We start from the raw sequence: 18699 nt of genomic DNA, 5'->3' as shown, positions 1-18699 counted from the left end.
GAATTCTCTTGGCTTTTATGCATTTAAATCCACCTCAACGTTGTTGGTTGCTATTTAATTTGACAGCGGTGCCTGTGGCCCCATTTAAGACTGGGCATCCCATTGTGGCATCTCACAAATACAGAGGAAGACATAGTCCCTGCCCCGAAGAGAACATCACAGTGACTTTTTTTTCTGGTGATTTAATCATAATATTGACAACTTTATCAAAAATTACAAAACTGATATTAAAAAAATCTCTAATTCTTAGTAAGACTAGAATGGGTTTTTTCTTTTTTAAAAATAGAAAAGCACTTTTATGCTACTGCTCTTCTGGAACTCTCACATTACAACCCTACATAGCAAAATACAAACCGTAGCTAAGAAAGGTAGCAGTCCTAAGGTAATTCAGTCCACCACGAGCCCTCTAATATCTCTATACCATCAAACTCAGGGATTCCAAAAGGATATCACATTACTCATAAACCTTCTGCAAAACGGAGTTAGGAAACACCTTTAAATTTTAAGTTCTTTTTAATGCCTAAAACCTTAGACCGTGAGTATAATAAACCTGGGACATCAGAGGTGGGGGTTTTTTTTTGATTTTTTTCTTTTTTAAACTATGTGGATATTATTTTTGCAGCTGATACCAGCCAAACGTTTTCTGTCAGAAGTGAAAATAGGAAGAAAATCCATTGAAATAAATGAAAATATTATTTTTTTATGGTGTTCACAAAATGCACCATAGTAGAAAGAGGAATATTTCCTTTAATTTGAATGTCATCTGAATGACTCAACCACATTGTCACCCACTTAGCAGAAGAAAGCATAATAAATAAATAAATAAATAGACAAGAATACGTAACACTTTACATCCTCAGAGAATCACGTAGTTCCCTACTCTACCGAGATACTGATGGACGTCGTGGGCTCGCTTTACTCAGCCAGTTCAGTGTCGTGTGATTGTGCCATATTAATGACAAATAAAGTGGTGTTCCACTTTCCACAAGGGAGTATTTTTTTTTTGTCACCTTTTAAATATAGGAATTCTCTCTTAAATTAGAAAGTAGGCAAAAAGTATTTTTTTTTAAATTTTCATTTTTACGTCTTCTATTAGAAAAAATAGAGATTTATTAAACAAAAAAATAATAAGGTAGAAAGAAGGGTTGGGCCTCCATCAAAAAAGTATATTATGCTTTAATGCAAAGAGAAAGAAATGGCTCTATGGGCAAAATTCAAGTACGAGTGACCAGTTTTTTAATCGTAAAGTCGGTGCAACATTTTTTAAAATGTTACAACACTGCATGACCTGTAATGCTCACAATATTTACATTAACTGCTTACATGAAACCATAAAAACCTCTAAAAGAGAAAAAAAAAAAAATCGGTATGGACTGAAACAAACTACTCCTAGCACCCACAGCAATGCCATTATTAACCGAGGAAATCAAGTGCACAAAAATACTTTACATGGTCTACGGATGTAAAGTACACATCGGGGAGGGAGTACAAACCTAAGGAGGTCAAAAGCCAAAAGAAGGGTCGGTCAATACAAACTCGGCTCTAGGACAGAAAGCGGAGGGGGAAAGGAGGTCAGTGGAGGCAGGCGCTCGCCCACGCACCCCCCGGCGATGAACCCGGACCCCGCGGGGCTGGCGTGGCAAACGGACAACAGCGACTCGTTAACCCAACACAGCGACTCGGAACAGGAAAACGTGAGCTAAACTACACCCCAAAACCAACAAAAAATTGTTTTTAAAAATTAATGAAATCAATCCCTTCACATGAGCTCGCGTGGAGGACGGTGGCGTTACAGAAAAGACAAATGAACCTACCCCGCGGAAGGAAGGGCTCCGGCCCCAGGCCCCTGCAGCCAGCGCAGCTACCGCCATCCCTCGGGCTGGGGGAAGGAGGAGCGAGAGCCGTTTCGCCAGCCACGAGCGAGCCCAGGGGCGAGCCCGGAGGTAGCGCTGCGTGCTCTGGCACGCGAGAGCCGAGGCTGGGAAAGCCGCCGGGTCCCGTCGTCCTCAGGGACGGCTGTTCTCGGTCACGTCCTTCAGAGAGAGGAGCGTGGGGCTTGGGCAAGGCGGATGGGAAGAGGAGCAAGTAGTTGTGATCCTGGCGCCGAGTGCCCGGGGATGTGGAGAGCGGCGATACCGCCAGCTTCCCAGGGTGCTGATCACTGCCGGTCCTTGGCTAGAGAGCGAGATTTGGGAATTCGGGGTGGGGGGAGAAGGAAATCTGAGGTAAGTGGTGGTCCCGGACGAAGAGCCCGGGGTTACGGACTCCACCCCGGGAATGGTGAACGGAGAGTTATTTCGGGAAGCCTTGAAGACAGAGGATGCCATTGCTTCCGTCACCATCGCCACCATCCGTGTTAGAAAGAAAAATGAAATCAAATGGAAAGAATGTTGTGCTACACTTCCGTTCGTTCATTTTATAATGGCTCATAGCTCTAGACTTTTAAATCTGTAGTGTATTAATTTTTTCTACATATGTTTCACATTTCTCACTTAATATAACATAAATAATTTGGTTAATAGATTTAACCTGCACATTTCAGCCACATTAATATATATAAGAATCTGTTAATGGTATAAATAATTCTTTTTAAATAAAATAAATCTGATATGTTACATAATACTGATAAAAATTACTGTTGCTAATAGTTTTGTAAGCCACCCTTAATTTTTTTTGCTTTAATACTGCGAGATGGATACTGGAATTACTTTTACGAACGCTGCGGAGCACGCCCTTTCGTTCTACTGCAAAACCAAACCGGAGTCAATCCTGATCGCGTTTTTAAAGCGGGGCCTCTGCCCCCTTAAAAGCAAACACGATGGTTAATGGCGTTAGATAATTTAAGCTAATAAATCTAGGGGGTTTTGAGGGGTCAACGTTACGGGGGATAGAAACTGTTTAGTTTATCAGGTGGCTATGAAACTTTAACTACAGAAATGGTTGACTAAAATAGTCCATCTACTTCTTTTCTTTTTAATAAAATCTACAGCATTCTACTTTAAAAGCTAAGTAAATAAAAACGCAACCGAGAGTTGCAGCCTTTGAGTTATTAATTAAGAGCTGTGATCCCACATCCCGTTTAGGAATCTGCAAGGTCGCGCCCTCCGACAGAGACCTGCGATGGAGTACAGCACTTCCAGGCAAGGTTCATTCCAGACAGACAGTATCGATGGACACTCAGTGGCGTGAAGTGTATGTCAGAATTAAGGTATTACATAATCATGCCTTCTCTCTGCTGTTAAATACAAAAACAGCATCTTTTACATTATCATATAAAAGCATTTAGGCTGTATTTTTATTTATCACTTTACACTGGTAGTCTCTTGTATGTGTACTCAATAGAAACCAAAGAATTTTGTACACTATTTTTTGTACAATAAAAGATAAAGTGTGCATTAGGTACGCTTGTACATGACAATATTGTACAATATTTACATTTCAGATATCACCATGAAATTCTGTATTATCTATATACACAATGAAAATTTCTCAGAAACATTTGGACTATTCCTTATAATCACAATTTTAGTATTATAGAAAAAAATTTCAGTAATCATCTGACATTGTTACTGCAACCTTTCAAGATTTCTGATTGGCTTATCCAGCAACCGCTACCCCTCCTAATCAACAAAAATATTGTACCACTAATCCACGTAGCACCCTGCGATGGTATCTGTCTGTCTTCATATAAATATTGATATAACCACGTCTATATCAATACCTACATATAGACTTATGTGCACGTTCGTTTTGATAAGTACTGGACCAGTAACAAAGACATTCAATGTTATCTAGAGATCTTCCTCCTCTTGGGTTTTGGAGGCTTCACTTGTCTGTCTCCCTGTGGGATTTGGTGGACCTAAAAATAAGTATATTCAGAAGTTAGCAAAGAACATTGGTCAAAGTAACCAGCCAGTAATAAATGAGTGACAGGATTGCTTGAGGTGCTGTTATGAAACGGTTCTTATCATTTAATGTCTACATAGGAGCCCAAATTCAAAGGAACTTCAAGAACTTGAAGGCACTGGGGAGAAAAAGGTTGATGCCGCAGCCTGTGCCTCTCAAACCTCTGCTACCCCGGAGAAAGGTACCAGCTACAGCAACTGTGAAACCACACTGGGAACTGCCCCCAAAACTGCACGTGTGTCAGGTTCTCGGAGACAAACCTTTACACGTCATCGTGACAAGAGCAATGAAGTAGGTGGTGAGAAAATATTGCTAACAGGGAAAAATAAGAGAAGTCAGGTGCAGGTCTGTGGTGGCACTGCGAAGGGACAAGCTACATTTAGCAAACTCTGTCTTCATCTAATTATTAGAAGAGAATATTCAATTTTGAGCTAAATGCTACATTAATTTGAGAGTAAAACAGTGCTAAATTATTTCCCCGTGTCCCTCCTGAGTTCCTTCAGACCGCTAACATTTACTACATATTTATTGGCTCTTCCCAGTAATGCTTTGAGCTAATTATCGTGTTTGCATATGCTTTTCCTTTCAAATGTAACTGATGCCTGAGCAGCAGTAGCTGAAAAAAATGCAAGTCACTAAAAAGAGAACCATTGATTCCCTACGAGTGCTTCTAGGAATCATAATCTAGGGAAATAAACCCTGATCACAAATTTTGTGACCAGATAATTAAGATATAAATCAAGACTATGTAATGACATGCGGGCTGGTACATCAGCTTGTTTGCATTACGGAACAACCAGATCAGCAAATCCAATCCCAGCAGCTTCCCCTGAGCCGGTTTATATCGCAGCAGACAGTTTTTAGTATTCCTGGATTTATAAATGAAAAAAACCTATCAGCAGAACGGTCCAGTCCAACCACGGAAGTGGTGGTGGAACCGACCCAGATGTGTGTGCCAAACACATGTCCCATCGTTATTTGTAACAGACCCACAACCAGATCCTGCTTTCCGTTTCCTTCCAGAGAGAAGGGGAAAACACGTCGTTTTCAATCAAAACTCAATCTCATTTTTTCAAATTCAGAAGCTTAAACAAGAGATTTGATTTGTAATTACTTACAGCAGCCACTAAAAGCTACTGAATAACTTATTTAATATTTCTTGGTGGTTCTGAAACCTAAGCCTGCAGTTCTGTACACGTTTCCTTTTAGGTACTCCAGAAGCTCCCCTGAAGTTTTCCTACTACTTCTAAATATGCACATGGACAAGCATCTTCAGTACTGAGCACTATCAGGAAAAAGACTTTTTTCTGTATTCAAATGTTTTATAACTAATAATTCAAATAATTACCAATAAGATATGGGAGGTTACACGTGCTGTGATATATTTTGCATTTCTAAGTATGCTTCAATGGCATGACAGCCGTGTTTTAAATATGAAGATGAGCACATTATATAAACCAAATTTTATATGAGAAAGATCCTGGGCTTACATAACAACAGTGTAATTATTTTAGAAAGAACACTGTTAGATTTGATATTAGGAATACTTTTTTTTTTTTAAAACTTACCTTTCATGACAATATCTTTCATTTCACACGAGGAAAACTTTATTCAGAGAGTTTTACATTCAAAAGAATGATGCTTTTAAATGTGCTTTCAATATCTCACTACTCAAACTGAAAAACAAATGAGCCTGATTTTGTGTCACCACTCAGAAAAAACCCATGGGATATGAGTGGGACTGGAACCGACCCAAATATTATCAGGCTGCACGTGTAAAAGTATGGCCAGGAATCTCTCTTAGTTGCAATGCAACTAAAACTCTACAACTTTTCCCATTTTTAGACATTTGCAAACAGTTTTTAATGCAGGAGAAATATTGAAAATTCCACATTATTTAAGAAAATAGAAACAAAATTTATGTTTGAAAGTGACCCAAACCAACACTCCCAGTCTTCAACGGACACACATGCAGAAACAGAGGAAAAGGAGAAGATTATTGCTAACGTGAAAAGAAACTTACATTCCCAGACATTTTGTCTAGTTCACTCATGGCCTCGTGTATAGCAGCTTCTAAATGGTTATTTAGCTTTCCACTTCTAGGAAGAAAAAATTAATGCCATCAGTAATTCCTAGTAACAGAAAAAGACTTAAAAAATTAATAATGAACAGATTAACTCATTAGACATATTCTACCAACTGCAGAGCCTCCCTGGTTGTTAAGTTGTATTAATCCTCTAAAATGTTGCTAGTTTTACCCTGCAGTGACAGCACACCAAGGGCTATGGTAAAGGTAGGGTGAAGACTTTATTCTTCCAAACCAAAAGTTACCCCAGGTCATTGGGCAGCTCCACACACATCTAATTTTACAGTGACATTTATGTATATTTCTTCTTTAAAGAAGTTTCCCACTTGAACACCATGCTCTGCACGACAGGTCATACTTCTGCGGCTCCGTGTTCGCACCTCAGGAGCTTCCAGCTAGCAAATCGTACTTGAGCACAAGTTACTATTGTTTGTTGACAGCTTGTTGAGGATCTGTGCTTAAAAGCAGGTGTGTGTATATATATATTTAGATAGGCTGGTTCATTCATGACTTCAACTGAACAGGTACATTTAGAAGAGTAATGAACTTGAAGACAAATGGTGGAATATGAGATGAGAGAGAGATCATCCTGGAGATGTAAGAAGGCCCATTCATCCCTGCTTTGGAGATGCTGAAATGAAGGGAGGAGGAGGAGGAGGAGAGCTGTCTGTATCATGAGGGAACATTATGGCAGAGACAGGTAAGAGAACACCTCGTCCCAGGCTGGCACGGATGGTCAGGTCACTAGGACCCTCCCTCACAGAAGGAAACACCTCCTAAGAAAACCCTTCCCTTTTAATAGAGCAAGCAAGCTCGTCACGTCAGCTGGGACATTCTTCCCTGGGACTTAAACATTTATAGCAACTAAAAGCATTTGCGAAGTCTGACAAGGAAGTAGCAGAGATGAACTACACTTGACGCGTTGCTGTACAGTGATTCCATCCTCCTAGTTCAGCAAAATGATTTCCATACCCATCAGGACAGCTGGGAGAGCAAAGACAGGAGATCAGAGGGGCTGCTATTCATTATTCAAATTAAGATATTCCCTAACACCATTTTGCATTGATCATCTGAGCGATACCAGGGCGTGAATTGCACAAGAAATGTAAAAAGCTGGAAACCTTCCTGACCTGACTGCACAAAAGTGAAGTATAAGAGGACTTCATCCACATCTGAAGTGGCACAAGTTTAAGGCTTTGAATGAATTAGTTAAAACAGCGGTAAAGGAGTTTTGTGCAACTTTAAAATTATGTATCCTGATGTAGTTCAAATCAACCAAAGAAATGATAATATAAACTGAAATAAATATTCACATACAAAGCCTGACACGTCCACCTGGGTTTCTGAGCTGCTTGAGCCAGACTGCTCACAAAACCAAGTTTAAGTTATGCAACTTGGGCAAGTGAAGGCACCCTTAGGAATTGTAAATGACAAACAGAATATTGTTCAGTGGCAACATAACTTCCTATAAAGGGAACATGACTCTATTTATAATGCAGATATCTTAATAACTGATGATACTGCTGACTTGCACGTCATCTAGAAGCAGATTTCAAGTGTCAAGATACCTATATGTGATGTGAACTTATTTAATCACCTTATGCTTTATCAGCCACCCACCCTTCTTACCATATCTACGAAATTATTGTCATTTGAAAGTATTTAAAATACAAATGATCCTTTGAATTCTAGTCTTTAGACACTGTTACATTCATTTTACTGTGATGGTGATGATCTGCCCCTGAGCAAATCCAAGTTTCACAAGTGCCCATCACCAAAATATCCATTTACTGCAGACAAAACACTGCGGATGAAAACCTGAGCGTTTGACATCAGATAAACATACGCATCAGGTCTCTAGTGAGGCAAACCAACCTGTAAACAGCACAATTTTTGTCAAATTACATTTAAAAGATTAGCCACAGTTTGTTCCTCTCACTAAAAAGCAACACACCATCTCTTAGAAAGAGGGGAGATTGAGATGAGATATCAGGAAGAAATTCTTCCCTGTGAGGGTGGTGAGACCCTGGCCCAGGTCGCCCAGAGAAGCTGTGGCTGCCCCCTCCCTGGCAGTGTTCAAGGCCAGGCTGGATGGGGCTTGGAGCAACCTGGTCTGGTGGAAGGTGTCCCTGCCTGTGGCAGGGGGTTGGAACTGGATGAGCTTTAAGGTCTCTTCCAACCCAAACCAGTCTGTGATTCTATGATTCTATGAAAACTTCTCATAGCCAACAGCTTTGGAGAAGGATTCCAACTCCTTCCCTTGGGAAGGGGGATAACCTTTTTGTCAGCAGCATTCTTTTAATCCTCCTCCTCCCTACTAGGGCCCATCAAAATTTCACCAAATCGTATCACCAAAATGAAGTCTGAGCATGTTTTGAGTTGACGTTCCCTCCCATCACGGACATATTCCAGACTTCACCTGGAAGTGCTGCCTCTGGGCAGCTCTTGCAGAGGTAACAGGGATGTCTGAGTGCACCCATCTTCCTTGACCCTAATGGTACAGGGCAAGCCACTGCAAGACTCACACCTAGAGAAGACAGAGAAACTTAGACTGTGTCAGGAAGGAGACGGATTGGAGCTGGAGGTTGGCAAGGTGGTGGAAGAGACGCGTTAGTTCTTCCCTTACTGGAGTGCTGTTCAACTCTGAACACGGCACATGTCCAACAGGAGGAACGTCAGAGACTTAACTGCCCAATGCTAAGAAGCCATGTTCAAACTTCATTTTGAAATAACTTAGTATGGATGGTAGAGGTGGTAATGGCAGGGATGGTAAATGGCCCATTCCTGACAGAAGAGAAGCCTGGTGTGGGAAACAGCACACAGAGGAACAGGAAAGCACAGGAGAAGGAGACTCTAGTGCTGGGTGATGACCCTTGGAAGATGCTTTGCATGCAGTGGGACAGGAGAATGCTAGTGAACAGAGGAACACAGGTAACTACGAAGCTTGGGAAGAACAAAGATTGGATCAGATGAGGGTTTGATAAGAGAAGACCTGGCCTCCAGCAGATGATCTCCTAGAGGCTCCAACCAGACAGGTGAGGAAGCTGCTACGTCCTGACCTGCTGGAAGCAAGAAGGGGCATGACTCGGAAAAGGACAGAACAGCTGAGACGAGATGGAACTGAGCAAGGCTGGGACGGCTCAGCGGTTTGTGCTAGAGTTCATCTTCCTACAAGGCCCTGAATAAATACGATGGTTTAGGAGTCCCACTATGCCTCTGAGACAACCCCAAGCAAAGCACCTCACCATCTTCTAGGAAAGTTCTACCCAAGATGCTTTAGATCATACTACTTGTTGAAGTTACAAAGTCCTGTGTAACAGAGCTAACACATCTGACTATGCCCGTCAAATGTGCTACAATGACCTTTTTTTCTGGTGGCTTCTTTAGAAACCTAAGAAAGAATATACAAAACATTCCCATTTTAAAAACTAATACTTAAGGTTAGATTAAGATTTACAATTCACAAATACTGTATTTAAGGTGTGACTTGAATTGCAACCTATTCCATCCCTATTATAATACAGTTTTTACCTTTGCAGACATTTTTAATCTTTAATTGAGTTTTAATAATTTTAGATTTAATATATAACATCAATATATATTATTGGAGATTGAGTCAAGACTTTGCAGTGAAGGAAAAAAATTGGAAAATATACTAGGGCTGAGACAAGAACTGCAGGAACACAAAGAATAATTGATGGAGTTAAGGTATCTGAATGTTATTTTCAGGACCTGGATGCTAACCCTGCTCTGCTGAACACACTGGACCTGTGTGATGCTGGTCCGTGCTCTCTCAACGTAAATTTATCCTGGGTTTCCTCACCTATGTCTTCTTTACTACAGAAGTGTTCAACTTGATGCCAGGACATGATATGTGTAAGTACTGAGTACTTATACAGGTAGGCAACAGAAATAGGAGTATTCTATGTGTAGCAATTATATCTAATGCTACATGTTTTAAAAAATCTGGACCTGTGTGTAACAAGATACTACAGACCTACACCAGAAAGAAGACCCTAAGGAGATTAATAACTTTCTCAGATAAATTTACAACAGTACCCAGGAAAAAGAGGAAGGGTCCATGAAGAAATACCAAAAGATTTGAACTATGAAATAAGTAGAAATACGGAGAGAAAAAACCTGTCAGGGCTGTAAAGCAACCCTACGAAAGGGGTGTTTGATGCCTCCTGTTGCCAGAACCAGCCACGCCACAAAAAAAAGGCCACTGGACTCAGGGGCACGTCAGACAATCCCTGCAGTCTGCTAAATACACACGTGCAAATCAGAAGGTGGGAGTTGTTCTTAAATTGTACTGCTTGCTTCAACCATAACACCTCTTTACATGTGCTCCTGGGGTCACCTTCCTCGAGTCACGTATTTTGCTTCAGGGACACGAGCAAATAACTGGGGAGTTGCCAAAAGCCCCTCTACATTCCCAGTCCAGTGAGATATTTTGAGGATGATCTCGAAAAAACAACCACCAACATTGTCTCATTGGCATAAAAAATATTTCTCTTAAGCGCCGTGTGATGTAGGAATAGAAGCACAGCCTACACCTTAAAAGGAGCTGAAGCCAAATAATTATTTAATTCCTTTAAGCCTATGTTTATTGAGCTAAAGACAAGGCTTTAAATTCTGACACAGATGCAAAGGAATGGATTTTCACTGCAACAGTAAATAAGCAACAGCATCCCAGAACAAATCCAATCACAGAACAATTCCTACTCTTTTATCCTTTTATAGCTGTCCAGACTTTTTTCTCCTAAAGTCAACTATTTTCCTCTTTTTGTCTACGCTGATGCTTTGTGTCCTAATACTTACTGTTTCACTGTCTTTCTATCCTTGTGTATTTGTAAATATAAGCTAAAAGGGAGAAAAAAACCAAATAGTTCCGACCTGTCTGACACAAAGCTTTGCACTGAGCCCCTTGTCTGGTTAAATACAGCCAGACTTGACAAATCCTGAAATGCTTCTCAGCAATGGGAAATAAATTGAATTTATCTGAATAAACCTGTGCTCTGCCTGCAGCAGGAGCTGCCAGAGGGAGAGCGAAGAGGTATGAAGGGCAGATCTTGTTAAAGCGTGTATTTGGTCAGAATAGTTTTGATGTAATAACTTTTTTTTTTGCTGTAAATTAGAAATCCTACACGTGAAAGCTCAAACAAGCGGGCTGACATTTCACAAAGGCTACTGTAAATATCAGAAGATGCAATAAAAATGCAGCTATCACAGATTATGATTATCATAACCAACACAAGGAATTCAGAAAATTAACTCTTCAGTTTGGCCAATCTGCTAAGCTCCCCAAAATGAGAGTCTTGGGAAGGAAAAGAATTTAGTGATTCCATTTCACTAGTACATAAACGAGCTTTTACTTACTTTCTGTTCCTTTTTCTGGCTCGGTTGTAAGCTTCTAGACCTTCTGTTAGTGTCTTCAACTTCTCCGGCTCCACCTGAGTGAAGGTATGAACACCAAACCACATTACCCAGACCTGCAATCATTAAACATCGCTTTTACTGTACTGCTAGACATGCATTATTACGGAGCCTAATTGTCACTGCATCCACGAGGCACTAACCTGCCCCGTGTTAATTAATGTCTGTCTACATACACCCCCTCATATATATATGCATATATTATAATTTCTCTAGATGTCCACACCACTAGCAATAGAAATACAAATACAGCACTTAGGAAAACAAAACTAGGAAAGAAAATATTTTTAAAACCTTGTTTGACTTTATATTACTAATCCGAACGCTGCTGTTGAAGTCTCATATCCTGTACTCGCATCTTACAAATGAGTTTACACCCTTGAGACCACCTGGAATGCATTACAACACAGAGTTGCCTGGTACACACGATACAATTTTTACAGATGCCATCAACGCAGAAGCGTTTCACATCACCTCAGATTTCTGGATGAAGTATTTAAGGCCCCAGTTCAACGCTGCCGCTGCTGGCACGGCCCAATTCATCCTCGATCAGAAGAGCCACGGCACGTGCTTACGTGAAAAGGCTTAAAAGGGGGCAGGCAGGGTGATGAGCTTTAATTATACATTATGGACCTGTGAGTCTTAACTAGAGCTCGCTTTAGCCAGATAATTTAATTTATTGGTCCTGAGAAAAGTATTTTTATATTTTTTTACTTAAGCACCTACTCAGCGATCTCCTGAGTCAGGTGTGAATTTGAGCACGTGCTCAACAGGGCTGGCATTGAAAGTACGTCGACTGGAAATTAAAGTTCTCTTGAAATCAACCAGAATTATCATTTTTTAAGCAATCTGTACATAAACCACTGCAAATAATCACTGGCATCACTGCATAGGTACCAGTCAGTACCCGGTTAAACAATACAAACATGGAAGAAAATTAATTATATCATCTGTATGATTTTGTCATTTGCATTCCCAAAACATTAATCCACTTAACTCCGCATATTATTTTGATTTGGCTCAGTCATTTTTGCTTGTAAATAAAAAAAAAAAGGTATTTAAACGCATCAATTTAAAGAAAGTGAATGGATAAATTCCTTTTTCTTTGTCACTATTGTTACATTTTGCTTGACTTATTTTTTGATCTTTGCATAACTTAATAAGAACCTTATACAGCATTTGTTTCATTAAAAAGTACAGCTTGTATTCTGACACAAGGAAAATTAATTCTATAAACACAAATTTATTAACCATGCCTATATACAATCCCCAAAAAGAAATTTAAATGCAAATTCCCTCTAAACCCAGCCTTTCAATTACTAAATAATTTATATTCACAATGAAACTGAATTTTAGACGTGACAACGTGAAGTTAATGAGGGAGCAAGTTGCCAAAATCTCCAGAAATACGGCCCTCTATAATAAATGTTTTGACCAAATTTCACGTGTCTTGAACTTACGCATCTGGCAATGAAATTGGGGAAAGTTCCCGTTTCAGGAACTTAGGAAACAAGAGTCATTATGGGTGAAATCTGCATGTGGGGAGCCCAGATTTCTGTTTTGATGAAGTAGATTCAATTATGCCACAGATTCACAGAATCACTCAGGTTGGAAGAGCCCTCTGGGATCATCGAGTCCAACCATTGCCCTGACACCACCATGGCAACTAGACCAGGGCACTAAGTGCCATGGCCAGGCTTTTCTTAAACCCCTCCAGAGATGGTGACTCCACCACCTCCCTGGGCAGCCCCTTCCAATGGCTAATGACCCTTGCTGAGAAGAAATGCTTCCTAATGTCCAACCTGACCCTCCCCTGGCGAAGCTTGAGGCTGTGTCCTCTCGTCCTATCGCTAGTTGCCTGGGAGTAGATGGATGGCCAGACTGTAGCGCTCCTCCCTTAAAACTGCGCTTACTTTTAATGTAAGACCACAAATACTTCAAATAATTCTTCTCCTAATCAGACTTTGGAAAAATCCAAATGCATACTAAGAAATACTCTCTATTTCAAACCTGTGGAGCTTTTCTAAGGATAAACATGAGAAAAAAAGGCACATAACAGTCACGGCATGAGCAAACCGGCTCCAGAAGCTTATATGTTACATCTCCCATGTGAAAAGGGGATTATCGGAGGCAATGTTACGCTGGCTGCAATACACTATAGCTCCAGCCTTCATTTTATAGAGTGATTGAAAAACAGCTGAAGAAGAAACTTGTAAGGTCTGCCCAGGGAGGTGGTGGAGCCACCATCTCTGGAGGGGTTTAAGAAAAGCCTGGACATGGCACTTAGTGCCGTGGTCTAGTTGCCATGGTGGTGTCAGGGCAATGGTTGGACTCGATGATCCCAGAGGGCTCTTCCAACCTCATTGATTCTGTGATTCTGTATTTTTCAAACTGAACAGAATTAAAGGGCAATAACTAAGAATCCTCATCCATCACCTTGGAAACTTTGCTGTGTGTCAGAGTTGAGTGCTGAATTGTACGTTATCCATATCCATATGTATGTGCATGTAAGGACCAACCTCTGCCAAGGGTTGTGTCTCTGCTGTTGGTATACAGGAAAGCTCAATGGTATATATTTTTATGAAGATCTAATATCATGTTTGGGTAACAAGGGAGTTAATGTTGAATAACAAAAAGGAATCAATATCTTCATTATTGGAATTCTGCGATGGTGGAAAAGTAAAAAACCCTTTTGAAGAAGTGGTTATCAAACTGCTAACGTAACACGGTGCTGGGAGCAACTACAACAGATATATTGGAATTAATAACATCATATGCCTTCATTTACAATAAGCCATTACGACACTAAATAATACATACAAATGGGATTTTCAGGACACTAATAAATCACACTTAGTATTATCTGTAGAACTATAAAAGTTCAGTTAAAAAACCCAGTTTAACTGATGGAAAGTCCTAGTGAGAACGATACTCGCCCCGTGAGAATCGCTATGAAATGCACTAAGAGGCAACCGCTGCTCACACAAACCCTTTGACTTTCACATCGTTGCTCTCAACACCTGGTTCCTGTTTAGGTGATTTGATGTGGATAATAATCAAATTAATTACTTAACAAAATACACATCCTCCGTTCTAGGATGCGTGTAGCTCCAGGCTCGCTGCTTTCCTTTCAGAAATTTTGCTGCTACTGCTGCGCTTCCCTTGGGTTCCTCTTTAATTTTCCAACAGCCCAAGAGTGAGTGTCATTAGGAAACAAAGGTGCAATATTCCTCCCTTCTCCCATTAGGGCAACACCATTCTAGCTGCTCTTCAAACAGAAGCGTTATTACATTTAATACCCAAAGTCTTTTCAACGGAAACAAAAATCAAATTATGTGTGATATAAGGAACAGAGAATATACAAAGTACCGTGAAATCCCAACAGGATAGCAAAATTAATGTTACAATAGGGGAGGTTAACATTTGATTATACAAATACTTTAAAAGACGTTTTAAGAAAGCTCTGCAGAAAATACAATTTTCAGAACTGCTGCTGCCGACTCCCTCCATGAAGTTTAACCTTTCAGGATTTTCTGAAGCACAGAATTTCTGAAGCCCATTTGATTTTCAAGGTTATTTCTTTTTGGTTTTCAAGGTTATTTTTTTTCATTTGGGGTGTGGTTTGTTTTTTTTTTTTCCTTTTCTTCAGACCAGGTTGCCCAAACATCTGAAGAATGTAGCTGTACAACATGTTGTAGGAGTGTCTGAACCTGCGTACAGATTGCCACTGCGCATGGGAGTTCAACTAGAAACACAATTCCTACAGAGCACACGCACATTTTCACGTCTTTCATATCCCCCATATCCCACCTTTCAACCTCAACTCCTGACCTTTGGAATGGTCATTCCCTCTGTACTTCTTGTCGGAGAAAATTAGACATGCTTCTTTTTTTTTTTAAATTTAAAATTATTATTATTAAATTAAAGGCCTTCTGATGTGCGAGGTGATGCATCACGTGGGAATTCCTGATGGAGAACTTGAAACAGTCTCTTGCTGCCTCCACAATCCCCTTGGCAGTACTGCACGAGCAGCAACGTATGCATTTCCAGGCTGCTTCCTTGTTGCTTGTGCTTTACTATACAATAAGATCTGTGCCACTGAATATAATGTTACACAACGCTTATATAATGTACGTGAGAGACATGAAATTAAAGAAGGCGGGTTTGCACAAAAGCAACGATACATTCTGGTACCCACAAATTGAGAAGTAAACTTATAGAATTGCTAAGGAATGCAAATGAAAAAAATTCCACCTCTTTACAAAAGTTATAAAAAAGAAGCTCTTAAAATGTATCAAACCAGTTGTATAGATATGAATACAAAATTTTGTGAGGTTAGTACATAAATGTATACTCGGAACGTATGTGCGGTGTAAGAACTGTATTTGTAATTCATATAGGACAGTGATACTGTAAACCTCCTCACTTCTCCAGTTTTGTTTAATCTTTTATAGCTTGTGGTCTCTCTCATTTGCCTATACTTTATAAACTGACTTGTAACTTGGGGATCTAACCTTTATAAGGAACAAGCTCTTAAACATTCAAATATTGTTACTAAAGCACATTGATTTCTCTATAAATACTTTTGTTCAGCGTACTCCGACGGGAGCTCTTTGAAAGCTTGGTGGCTAAGGAGGTCAACAGAGAAGCCACCTGTAACGAGAGACTAAAGTTCTCTTGAACTGAGGTTGAAACCATCCTGGCCAAACATCACCCCAGTTACTTATAGCACCAACTCACCAAAGACCTGTTGGACTGTTTGGGGAAATTACATTTGCCCACCGACCTCAGATAACTCCACGATTATGAGTCGTAGTAAGACCAGCAGTGGTTACACTATAGATACACCAGTTCCAGCTCGAGAAGTTCCTGAGCTATGCACTAGTGAGGGTCAGAGGCTGTTGGTGAAGAAGCACTCCTCAACATGCTCTGGTACTCTCTCTCTCCTCTGGACATCTGCTGTTGGCCAAATTTTGGGGAATACTTTGGTCCAACCCACTATCACCATTCTTACGTTCTTACGACTGTTGTCGTGCAATGTACCAGGCAGGTACATGGTGAAAAAGACATTAATTTTTAAGTGGTTTGACTTTGTGTCAGAGATAAAATGTTATTTCACCAGACCTTTCCTTTCTGCTTCCATATTTTTAAAATTTGCATTTTATAAGATGTCATTTAAAAATATTTATATATGGAAAATGCAAAATATTTCATAAGAACTACAAAAATATACTGTTATACAGGTAGTGCAGACCAGAATTTGAAATATTTATCATAATAAAATAACCAATAATGCCTTGATAACTGTATTTTCTGTATATTCCCCAACAAGCATATGATTTGTCAAAATAAAAAAAGGATTTCTGTATGAAAGAGCAAATTGGACTACTTTTCTCACTCTTAAAAGATGGTCAAAACCTCCTTTCAAGGTGAAAATGCTCATGTATTGCCTCTTAAAGAGTGCACATGTCAATCAGCAAGCTTTGACTTATTACACACTCCTCAATCAGATTAGATCAGTTTTCCTTTTTGCAGCTTTCAACACTTTTAGATATCTCCATATTAGTTCCTTTGGACACAGCCAGAAGCTCAACTAAATACACAATGTAACTTAAACAATTTTTTGTTAACAACATTTTTGTGTATCAAGTCTTTTGCACTGAAATTAGTAAAGCATAATCAGGACAAAATATAATGTTTCATGGCACTGGTAGAAGTTTCTCCTTGGATAACTATGGGAAAAATTCAGTTCTGCAAGGTATAGTTATGAAAAAAAGCAATTTGTACTACTAAAATTAGAGACAAAGAAAAAAAATGAAGAATGGACCGAGATAGTTTTGATAAACATTTGTATGGGCACAGGTACACGTGTATATAGAGAGATAGATATGTGCATATATATAAAAATATACCTTCCCCTCCTCAGCGTTTTGTTGACATGAATTGTGAACTTCTTCTTCTCTGACTAGTTTTCCAGGCCATGAAGTCAGTCCTTTGATTTGGCCCCAGACCAAGTCGCCAACGTTAAACGTCCTCGGCCTGTAATGTATGAGCTCATTGGAAGATGGGGAGTCTGGGTTCCTTAGGTCATCTTCACTACTGATGCTTTTAGCATCCGAAGGGCTAGGCACACACCCGTTAATGCTTTTGGCATTAAAATCTCCATTGTAATGGATATAGTCTTTAACTAACGAGCTTTCCAAGCTATTCGAAGAGCTTGGAGATTGCTCTTCCAGAACCAGGTCTTGTTTAGAAGTGTTCAGCAACTCCCCAAACCCTCGGTTCTGCTGAGGCCTGTTTCCGTTTATGTGTGCACATCGTTCCACAGTGTTCTCCAGTCTTTCCTTAAAACTCATCATAGTTCTTTTGTAATTGTTATACCTGAAATTCTCCTCCAACATTTTATCACTTTGACAGTTTCGCTGTGATAACAGTATCTGATGCTGCTCGCCTTGTAACAATGGCAGTGTGGAGATGTTATTGGGCCTTTCGTGACAAGGACTACTATGGATATGGGTAGAGTGGTCTAGAAACTCATCACACTTCCATCTATTTATCTCACTGACAGGACTTTGCTCCCCTTCCCACTGTTTTTTGGGTGTGTTACAACTCGTTGATTTGTAATATTCATACCCATCCCCTTCACTTGAATTTTTACCGTGCTCTGAATTCTTCAGTATTCGTGTTCCTCTAGTGTTCCTCACCCTACCTTCATGGTCAGAAACGGCAATGTTTCTTCCATGGATTACTGCACTGACAGCACTAGAAAGATTTAACGGGTCACCAATTGAGGCTGTGAAGGCACTCATGGCACTCAAAGCTGGAATGGGACTCATCTGTGTTGTACTGCTAACGGCAGTGGTGATTACTACTTGCATTCCTTTGCTTGCAGCATCTACAACTGCTTTGTAGATAGCGTCCACCGATGTATCACCCTGAGCAGCGACGTTGAGGTTATCCTTTGCCTGTTGTCCCAGAGATGGTTCAGTTCTTTGCTGCAAATCACAAGATGTTTCTTGGAAAGGAGGAAGCATAGTGCTGGAGCTCTCAGGAACCGGTGCCATTCCCATTTGAGTGATCATTCTTTTGTTCAGGACAGCAGCATCCTCCTGCATTCGCACCTGGAAAAAGCAGAGAAAAAGATGGAAATTGCTCTTCTGCCTACAGTGCCATTTCAACAGACAAATTCTGTTTCATTTTAATAAAAAAAAAATCAGGATGGTGGTCAGGGTGACTATTTGTTACAGTACATAATTTTATTTCGGTTATAC

General features: G+C 40.1%; 1 protein-coding gene across 9 annotated transcripts in view; it reads right to left on the bottom strand.

Moving 5' to 3' along the window:
• Positions 1 to 1213: 1213 nt before the first annotated feature.
• The window catches only part of MBD5 (methyl-CpG binding domain protein 5), a 146845-nt gene continuing 129359 nt past the window's right edge, over positions 1214 to 18699 (bottom strand). For 7 of the 9 annotated variants that reach the window (XM_068408298.1, XM_068408306.1, XM_068408299.1 and 4 more), the window contains 4 exons: positions 17341 to 18549; positions 11372 to 11484; positions 5930 to 6005; positions 1214 to 3859 (listed from right to left, as the gene is read on the bottom strand). In XM_068408298.1, coding sequence (XP_068264399.1) covers positions 3788 to 3859; positions 5930 to 6005; positions 11372 to 11484; positions 17341 to 18549 — 1470 coding nt within the window. In that variant the 3' untranslated portion in view covers positions 1214 to 3787. The remainder of the gene's footprint in view (positions 3860 to 5929; positions 6006 to 11371; positions 11485 to 17340; positions 18550 to 18699) is intronic. The other 2 variants (XM_068408305.1, XM_068408307.1) reach the window with 1 other exon arrangement.

This window comes from Nyctibius grandis, chromosome 9 (genome assembly GCF_013368605.1).
Source record: "Nyctibius grandis isolate bNycGra1 chromosome 9, bNycGra1.pri, whole genome shotgun sequence".
Lineage (NCBI taxonomy): Eukaryota > Metazoa > Chordata > Aves > Nyctibiiformes > Nyctibiidae > Nyctibius > Nyctibius grandis.
This window is presented reverse-complemented; position numbering and strand designations above follow the sequence as displayed.